At 35.6% G+C, this 10,741-nt stretch overlaps 1 protein-coding gene across 2 annotated transcripts; it reads left to right on the top strand.

The window, feature by feature from the left end:
• Positions 1-2,349: 2,349 nt before the first annotated feature.
• LOC110019697 (arabinogalactan peptide 16-like) lies at positions 2,350-7,378 on the top strand. 2 transcript variants are annotated; one of them, XM_020717481.1, is made up of 3 exons: positions 2,350-2,489; positions 2,580-2,747; positions 7,116-7,378. In XM_020717481.1, exons 2-3 carry the CDS (start codon positions 2,645-2,647, stop codon positions 7,220-7,222), a joined length of 210 nt encoding a protein of 69 aa, XP_020573140.1. In that variant the 5' UTR covers positions 2,350-2,489; positions 2,580-2,644; the 3' UTR covers positions 7,223-7,378. The 2 variants fall into 2 exon arrangements, with proteins under 2 accessions (XP_020573140.1, XP_020573139.1); XM_020717480.1 differs by having other exon boundaries at positions 2,564-2,747.
• The last annotated feature ends 3,363 nt before the right edge of the window (positions 7,379-10,741 follow it).

Raw genomic sequence — 10,741 nt, 5'->3', positions numbered from 1 at the left:
TAGACCTTGAACTGGAGGAAGAGCTGGTTCGAGAAGAATGAGCTAAATTCCAATACCGTTTCAAACTGAAGACCCGACGAACACTTCTCGCTTCTGTAGTCACCAACCACCATGACCACTGCTTGCTGGCCACCATCGACCACCTTCAGCCTCTCCTTGCTCGTTGCAATGAGGCCTCTTGCGGTGTCGCGATGTATATTGAGGATTAACAAAGCATCACATGGAGTAAAGTCTGACACGTTGAGTAGAAAAACATCATGTGGACAAAGAACTATAAGGAACAGTGCATCATCTGGACACCGTACAACGACACATCTTAAAAATGGTACATTAAAGTCCCGACAACTACTTCCAACCGTTGTATAATGAATCCTTCTACATGCAATCATTATACATCGAGTAACTCTGCATCCCTTTACTGCTTGCGTGATAAAGGCATGTGTGTGTACTCATCAACCTATAGTCAATCCTTTTGACTGGACTAGGCCTCATGTTTCTTCCATTCTCAGGTTTTTCATGTAAAAACTTCTGACGTCTCTTCTTGTCATTTCAATTACTTATGTGTGTAGGCTAGATTTCATACAACACAAAGATGCTAAATAGTTATACCATCGCTGCTTATCTTCTAGCACATAACATACTGGTGTCATCTGTGGGAAAGACAATCCCACCATTGAAGAACTTGCAAAACTTGTTGAATGGTCACAAGTTGCAATAATCACAACAACGAAGCATCACACTCCAACACCCATCATTCCAAGGGGCAGTCACATAACTAAGGATGTCTAGCCTTCACCATTTTACACCTTGAAATACATTATCCTGCTGAATGCTGAAAAAGGCACCTCAGGTCCCTCTCTGTAAGATCAAGTGTGCAACATGGAAGAGTATTTTGAATGAGATTCTTCTGCTCTGCCCACATAACTTGATGGAGATTACTTACCACTATGTAATAGCCAACCGAAAATGCCTCGCTCGAGCCTACTTATGCTGGGACCCCTCCCCCTGCTGGAACCCTTCCTCTGCTAGGCCGAAAATGTTGTTTCCCACATTTTTTGGCTTCTCATCAATGCTTATGATCATCAACTATGTCGCAGAGAAGGACGACGTTCAATAATTTTGTTTACGACCGAGTCAGATCCACAATAATAAGTAAGAACTAAACAAGGGAGCAAACAAATTGAAGAGAAGGGAAGGGCTAAATCAAATGTGGAGTCAGAGACAACTACTCAATCTATTTTTAAGAGCTACGAGCTCAAAGTTAAAGGGAGTAGTTACATTATGTTTATTTATTTATAAATAAAGAGAGTTATTAGAATTTAGTGATTTGATTTTTACTGCAGCATGACTTTCTAAGATAAAAGATAGTCGAGAAATTAAATGTATAACCGAAAAGTGACAACCTAGATCATCGCAAAACGAACATCTTAGGATCCATCCATCATAATAACTGGCCTTGAGTAAACCAAATATTAGATCATGGAGCCGAATGACGAATGTCGAACCATTATTTGACAGACAATCGATATCAAGTGCTAGTAAACAGATGCTAATGAAGACCAATTAGAACCAGATATCCAAAGATCAAGCATTTGAGTTTTCGTGATTCAACTATGCAGCTAGAATTTGAAATTTCTAAGGGCCCCAAATCACAACAGAGATAAAGTTTTTGGGCTCCAAAGGATTCACACTTACAGATTAAGGGGAAGCAAGGCACATATATGCATTATATAAGGGACCATTGCTACAAATAAAGAAAACTAAAAGAAGACGAGAATTAGCTTCTTACACATGACATATTTCTCTCTCAAAGGACCTCTTGTAGTTGGCATCAAATAACTCGATTGATTGAAGGCGATTAAGTGCCCAGAGCAGCCAAGTAGAGTTGTTGCTATTATTGTTGTTAGTGGATGTGTTGTTGGCGGTGATCCTACAGCTCGAAGCCCCCATAAAGGAGAGGTTCAACCTCCAACGAAGCCTTCTCTCTTTTACCAATCCATAGAATATTAAAGCGAGATCAAAGAAAGTGATAAGCCAGTCATTCAATCTTTCTCCGGCCTCGTCTCCAAGCATAAATGAAAATTTGACACTAAATCTTTTATTCCATTTATCTTACAAATGAGAAAAGGGATGTCCATTATTTAAGTGTTAAATAAGTTTCAATTGTTGTGCATCTAAATACAAAATTTTAGGTATTCAATTTGCAAATACAAGAGTTTAAAATGTTATCTACCTAAATCCCCTTTTTATATATCATATTTACCTAAAAATAGATCAATTAATTAAAAATCAAATTTTTATAAAATATTGGAATTCAAACTTTTTTTTTTTTTTGTGAGGAATATGAGCTAAGCGCACTTTCCTCTTCCACTTTCTTCTTTTCTTCTTCCCTTCCCGAGTTTCCACCTCCATAAAACCAGACGATCCTCCATTATTTCTGAAACACCCGCGAACCATCAGGCAACAAAAGCAAAGCGAAGTCACTTAGAGTTAATCTCCACTTTACTCTTTTTTCTTTTTCCCTGTTAATCTTCTCCCATTTTCTCTTTAACTCCCATTTCAGCCCTCGCATTTTCCAGACACAGAGGGATAGTTGAATCCGATTGTTTGGATTCTTGAAGCGATCGCGCGGGTGGCGGCGGCAATGGGATCTCCTTTTCTCTTAGTTTCCGTTGTGTCTCTCATCGTCGGCTTCTTCTTGCCGTCCGCTCAGGCCAACGCTCCTGCTCCTGCGCCGGCCAGCGATGGTGTGTCTCTTTTCTTCCTGATCTACTCTCAGATCTAAATTTCTTTTCTTGCGTTTGGGAACGATCTTTTCGGTTTTTTTTTGCTTCTTTAACTTTCTGCCTATGCATCTTTTAAGGAGCATTGATCTGCATTGTTTCTTGATGTATGTTCAAGCAAACAAAATAGTGATAGCTACATTGATTAACAAATGAAATTATCCTTAAAAATTAACTTTTTTGATTAATAATGATATTATTTTTTAGTTAATTTGACTGCATAAAAAATTATTGTGTTTAATTTATCTGGTAACTTACTAATTAATAGATTATTGGTTTATTTCTAATTTTTTAATCCTGAACTTTATTTGTTTGATTATGCTTTGTATTTAGCTGTTTAGCTGCTAAATGCCCTTAAAAATGGGAAATTTACATTCATACCAATTAAAATTATGTTTTTTACATATCTAACTCCTAAACTAATTTAAGATGAATAATTAGTAGATGATTAATATAAATTATTAATTCAAGTAAAATGTGTTTACAATTAAAATGATTTATTTATTAATCTCTATTATTATTATTTTTATTTTTATTAGTAATATTTCTTATGTGTATACCTAAGATTTTAAAATATTTTTTGTTCATCATTTTTTTTTTATCTAATTAAATAATTGTAAATTTGAAGCCCTTTTAAAACTATGTTCTAGGTCTAATCAATTGGAGTAATTAATAAGATTGTTGTTTTAAATTATAATTATTAATTAGATTTTTAGTTAATTTTTAATTGGCTTTATTATGGATTAATTAGACTTGGATTACTTAAAATATTAGCTGATTAATGAACAAAGTTAATTAGCAATTTTATTTATCAATAAAGATTCAATTTATGTGAGACTTGTGATTTAATTAGGAAAAATATCTAAAACAGTATAATTATAAATTATTTAAATTTCATTGGATTAAATATATAAGATTAATTATTTTTTAACATGAAAAATTACTAAAGGTTATTACTAACCTATGGCTAAACGAATTTATACCCAATTAGATTATTAGTTAGATATAAGCCGCATTATTTCTGCATTATTAATTGTAACAGAATATTAAATTCTTAAATCCTTGGAATGGTTAGGCTCTCTAAACCTAAGATTAAGATTTCAGCCTAGCTTTAACAAATCCTTAATTTAGCGAAACTTCGGTTTCAAGAGGCCCTTTTTAACAAGATTTAGCTTAAATCCCCATAGGGGGGTATTTGGCTTATCTTAGCGTTTTGCTCGATTTAGTAAATCCGTTCATAAATACTTTAAAACGCACTACCTAACACTCCCTAAATCTTGCAGCCACATAGCCCAAAAGAGTTTGCTTGAGCTTTACTTGGGTGCAAAAGTGGCATATCAAGTGCTTTCATTTCTGTAACTTTGTTCATATTCATTCTGTCCAATAAGAGAAATGCTCCGAGCATGCTAAAATTGATCAGAGGAGTGTTTTTTTTAAACCAACTAAGAGTGATTTACATACATGCCAATCGACTCTTGTATATTTACGTGTCTAAAACTTTTATTTTTTACATACATATCACCTTACCTATGTGTTGAGAAATTAGGACGAAGAAAAATAAGCATCGACACAAATCCAGAAGCACACAAAGAGATTTAACGAGGTTCGGCAATGATGCTTACGTCCTCAGGAGCAGAGCGGCGAGTTTTTTTCACTATTCGGAAAAGAGGTTACAGAATAGAAGATACCTCTTGGGGTTACTAACAGGCACTAACAGGCCTATTTATAATCTATTTATAATCTCAGGAGTAAACCCTAAGTACAATATGTAATTACAACATTGCCTCTGTACCGTACTGCGGGGCCCGCACCCCCAACCCGCGTAAGGAAACTCCCCTGATTTGGACAAAATCTTCCGCTCTGCTCCGCTCCTGATTTAGCACTGTCTATTTATGGTATATGAGCCATATCTAACACTATGCATGAAAAGTTGTATTTCACATTTTAAAAGTTAAAATAGTGGTATTTTTTATGTGATGTGGAAATTTGGGTGGTATAAATGTAAAAAAGTAATGTCTAGGTGTTAGATATGTAAATGCATAGAGCCGAGTGGTATGTATGTAAATGCCCCAATAACTAAACATCCTTTAAGCACTCACTAATTTTAGAAGGTTTTATCTCCAAAAGCTTTTTTTACAGCTTGATTCAGTTCGTTGTTAGATAATCGAGCTTCTTTCATGTTTATGACTTGGTTTTTTATTGAATGGATGCTCATCTTCCACTCCCTTTTTTTGTTGGTTCGAGCAACGTATTTATTGGTCTGCGAAGAATGCTTAGCATTTAAATTACATCCATGGAAAACATATAGAGCACTACTATAATCCCCAAATAACATCACACATAAAAATCAATGTCGAAGTGGATACTTGTGTTGCTTTATATAAAATGGAGAAAAATGGGATGAGGATAGTGGTGCTAAAATGTTGATCATGAATCAAACCATTCAAATTTTACAGTGAGTTTGTTTGGTGAGTTTAGCATTACAGAGATATATAATCAATATGGCCACATTTAAAGGTGAATTAGCTTAAAATGGGGATGGCATAAACCATCGCACAACTTCAGCAAAAAAAGAAAATAATGGAACAATGGTATGTTTAATTGTCCATTTACTCCCCTTTTGTTGTTAAAGCAAGCAACAGCTTAGTATGTTTTTGATGCATGTGTTGTATGGTAATTTTATTAAAGCTGTTAAGTTTGTATACTGCCTTTGGACTATTATTAGGAATTATTACACTTGGGCCCGCATTTTTAAGTGACCTTCTGTTAGGTGTATGTTTTAAAACCTGTCTCTGAAAATGTGGTGCTGTTTTCCTCTGTAAGTAGGAATTTTAACTGGCATTTGATGGTACAACTGTAGTGACCACTAATAACTTGCTCTACCATGTGGAGAGCTCCCAGTGTAGCTTTTTATATTCTAGCTGGTCTCAGTGGTTTGTGGCTTGGGCCCTTTCCTTTCATCATTGGAAAAATCTTGTGCAATACCTCTATTTATTATCATCCATTATGGGGTGTAAATTCTTGTTGGAATTTAATTGGAAGAGTTACTTACATACCATTCAATTCCTATGTTCTCACATACCTAACACCTAAACTTCAACTTCACTTTACCTATGCATGAAAATGCGTGTTTCACCTTGTAAAAGTTAAAATGGTGATATTTTTTATGTGATATGCAAGATTTGGGCAGCATAGAAGTAACGAATAAAGTTTGGGTGTTGGATATCTAAATACATAGGAATTGGGTGATATAAATTCATTTTAAATTTATATCAAAGAGTATAATAAGGTAAAAAACAAAAGGCTGTCATACCGACAATGTTATTAGAATGTCCTTTCCCATTATTTCTTTTTTTTTTTTTCTCAATTAACATTTCATTTTTAGGAAATGTTTTTCATTGTTTATGCTTTCACAATAGAAGGGTCATGTGCTTGTATCTAACTGCATACTAAAATAGGTTGAGGAGATGCTTTATTTTCTCAAATTGAATTGACCAAAATGCAAAACACATACACAAATTAGGGGAGGCACCTATTCAACCAAACATATTTGCAATGGACTGATTAGGAGCATTAGGAGATAATTAGATGCAGATATTAAGGACTTAAGGTTGTCTTTGGTCCATCAGCTAAAGGTCTACTTTGACCCTATTCCCTTAAGAGTGTAGTTATCTGCCTTGCAATTGGCAATAAGAGCACGTTTCCTTTGCTCATTTAGCCTTTGTAGAAAAAAAAAGTTAAATGTAGAAGAGAGAGAGAGATAGAATTGGTATGCAAAGAATTTTTGTTTTTTTTTTCAATTTCTTTTTTAACCAAGGGTTACAGCGGTCATTAAATTTTTGAAGGAGGAAGAAGGTGCGAGCCTTTTGTACTTCCCCTTAATATTCAAAAGATAAACTGATTACCAACTACTTGTGTATCAGCTCTCCTCTCCAGTTTTATCTTTTTGATAATTTGGAAAATGCCATATCATCTAACTAACTGACTCAATATGATGCAATCTTTTTAGTTTAAGACATTTTGTGCAAACAACAGCGTTCCTTGCAAATAGAAATTAGACATTCTATAAATAAAGACATTACATATCCAACATTTAACCCCGAAGAACAGTCCTCAAATTAAGTAGTAAATGAGTCTTTTCTGCAAAGGATATATTTTAATGCCATGTATCACATAAATAACAAATGAAAATTATTGCTTTCAATATAAAAGCGCATGCGCTAATTTTTATTGAGGGAAGTTCTCTTTAGTTATGCCTAAAACTTTAACTCCTACAGTAAAAATTTTTTTTTTTTCACTCCTATAGTAAAATGATACATTTCTTGTTTGCAGGAACATCTATTGACCAAGGGATTGCTTACATCCTGATGCTGGTGGCTTTAGTTCTTACCTATCTCATCCACCCTATGGATGCCTCCTCCCCATACAAACTCTTCTGAGTCTCTCTTAATGATCGGACAGGTTAGGCAGAGATGCTGAAATCCTGGAATGCTTCTGTAAAGATGTTTTAATTTGTTATCAATGAGATTTGGATGTTTGGTTTGCTTTTATTTTCCTCTATAAAATGCTGCTTCATTTTTAGTGTGCTGTTTTTCCATATTTGTGTCTTTAGCTTGTGCTGTGGAGAAGTTGTCGCATGAAAATTACAGATCGTAGCTCTAAATGCTAAAAAGCCCAATAATACATAGTTAAATATTCCTCAAGTCTAGTAGCCCTAGTTAACAAGTGCATTATTTATAGTATAGTTTGTATTTATTGTGGCATAGTTTATAAGAAGTGAAGAAAATGTGCTTGTAAATTAGGGGTATTGGATGTAATCAATTTTGGAAGTATTGCTCGAATGGTTGTTCTTCCACCCATTTGACTCATTTTCATTTCCTTCTTTGGCCTAACCTTTGGTTGGTAGGTTTCATAGATAGATAAACCTTGGACATTCCGTGGTTTGGTGCTCGAACTAAAAACATGTTCGATAAGAATTCCTCTTGTTTCAAAAGATGATGTTGGAAAATCGAGCTTAGAGCTAAGTTGTGAATTTTGCTCGAAGATTATCAAAAAAGATAGTCAATTCTTGGCTTGTGTTGAAATGAATGAGTTGATTAATGAGCCAAATCCACCTAGCATTGAATTGAAATGTCATAAGCCTATGTCAGATCGAGCGAGTTCAAGATACAATAAAAAGTGTCTAATGTGTTTATGAACGAATATATGTGTGAATTTATATATGTATTTAGATTTGAATGAACTTCATTCTTCCGCTTCTATGCACACTAGTGGAAAAATCAAGCTTTGATTAGAGACAGGTCTTCAATCTATCATATTTTTCTTAAGCTAGGACAGAATTTTTCAGTTATGATTAAGGGTCCGTTTGGGGCAAGCTTAATAGTGTGTTCGGCGTTTTAGGAACGCCGTGGTCGCGTTTGGAGAAGGCGTTTGTGACTGCGGTGGCTTTAATCGCGTAATGCTTTATGCTATAATCCATCGGATCCTTCGCCGCTCCTCGCCCCCTGCGTTTCAACGTTTAGGAATATCTTATTACCCCGCCGCCCCTTCGATCCCATCTCGCGCCCCCTTCGATCCCATCTCGCGCCCCCTTCGATCCCATCTTGCCCTAGATCTGCGATCAATCTCCCCTCTGTCGTATCGCACTCTTCGCCGCTCCTGGCCCCCTGCCTCGTCTCTGCTCCTGGATCAATCCTCGATCCCGTAAACCCCTTGAAATTCTTTGCAATATTTCAGGTATCGTTCGTCTGAATATCATTTTAGAAGTTTTGATTGTTGCCTGGGATTATTGCCTGGTATTGTTTGTATGGAATTTTTTAGGGGTTCGAAATTGTCTCTTATCTCCTCATCTTTGCTCCTCGTCAAGGGTTTTTAACCTAAAAATTTGTTCTTCAAAATGTTCCCTAGGATTTGGGATCCTCATTTTGGTTTTTAGTATTTGGGTTAGAAACGGTTTTTACCATTGGGGATATGCTGTCATTTAAAAGATTCGGGATCCTCATATTAACATTGTTGGTATGCAGAGAAAAGGTCCTTGTTGAGTGATATTTTGTTTGATTTCAATTTGGCAGTGTTGAATGCTGTCATGCGAAAGATAGAATGCGTTTAAAATGATCTTTAGCTATTCTTCAATATGTTTATGATCTTTTGATGGCATTGGCGATTACTATCATTGTTGTAATGCGGTGAGAACAATATTTGAAATGGTATGGAAACTATTATTGTTGTAATGCGACAAATATTTGTGGGGTAAAGAAATTTGGTCTGTAAAATTGTATGGAAACTCTCCTATTTCACAACGATTGTTATCCGTGACCTCAAATCGTGCAGACATAAGCATTATATATACTTTATATATTTCTTTTTTATCTTTATCTTTCACTGTGTGGTATACGTTGGGAAATGAGGGTTGAAGTATTATCATTTTGAGATAGAAATGTATTGTTCCTCACGGGTTTTTATGCATAAATATGTTTTGGAGTTTCGGTTTTAGGCGTTTCTGCACTATGTATTATTGTATCCTCAACAAGGTACTCCAAAGGCTCTTCTAAACAAAAGACCTGACGATAACTTCTGACCTATATAATTACCTACCACTGCCAATCATCGCCCGTCAGTTGCCATCAACCACCGCCGACTGCCCCTGTTCACCTTCCTCGCAAACCGCTGCTTGCTAACATTGTATTACAAATGTGGTCGTAATGTATAACACAATATTGAAGACCTTATGACAAATTCCAACTTTTGTAGCCATCGACCACCATTAACCACTGCTCGGTGGCCATCGTCGATCACCACCAACGCCTCTGCTCGCCGCCATCGACGACCCTTTACTTGCTAATATCATATCCCAATTTCAATTGTACAAAATAAAACTGTATTGAAGACGCGATGCTAACTTATGACCTCAGTGGCCAACTAATACTATTGCAGTCACCAATTACGACATCTATGGTCAATTGATGTCATTACAACTTTCAAGTACTACTTTTGTGGCCAACTGACTATATTGTAGTCACCACATACCACCTCTGTGGTCAATGGATGCTATTATAACTTTTAACTATGACATCTATGGCTAATAGATGTTATTACAACCACTGACTACGGCATATGTGACTGACTGATGTTATTATAACTTAAAAAAAAAAACTACGGCCTATGTGACCAACTGATGCTATTATAGTCACCAAGTACGACTATGTAGCAAACTGACGCTATTAAAGTATTCAACTATGTACTTTATGGCTAACTGACACTATTGCAGTCAAGTGCGACATCTATAGCTAACTGACTCTATTATTGCCCTCAACTATAACCTATATGATCAACTACTACTACAACTTTCAAATATGATCTCTATGGCCAACTGACTTTATTGGAGCCCTCAACTATAGCTTATATGACCAGCTACTACTGCAGCTACCACCTTTGTTGTCAAGTGATGGTATTATAACTCCCAACTCGACCAACTATTACTACAACTTCCAATTATATTCTTTATGACCAACTAACACTATTACAACTCCCGAGTACAACCTATATGACTGATTATTACTATTGCTTCTAACTATGACTTTTATAGCCAATTGATGCTTATTGCAGCCACTAACTATGATATTTGTGGTCAACTAATGATATTACATTCACCAACCATGGAATTTGACAAACTACTACTGTTACAGCTTTCAACTATGACCTCTAGAAACACCATTATTGTTACCAATTTTGGCCTTTGTGACCAACTAATGATATTGCAACTTTCACCAACGACCTTTAGTGACTAACTACTGCATGTGAAACATCAACATGTCATCTGCAGTCGACTACTACTGTTACAACTTTCAACTACAACATCTGACTAATTGTCACTATTACAACATCTGGTTATAGCGTTCAAGACGAAATATATTTGTTGTAGCTCAATTGCGACTATTATAACTAAACTACTATTTTAC

This window comes from Phalaenopsis equestris, unplaced genomic scaffold, assembly GCF_001263595.1.
Source record: "Phalaenopsis equestris unplaced genomic scaffold, ASM126359v1 Scaffold000070, whole genome shotgun sequence".
Taxonomy (NCBI): domain Eukaryota; kingdom Viridiplantae; phylum Streptophyta; class Magnoliopsida; order Asparagales; family Orchidaceae; genus Phalaenopsis; species Phalaenopsis equestris.
This window is presented reverse-complemented; position numbering and strand designations above follow the sequence as displayed.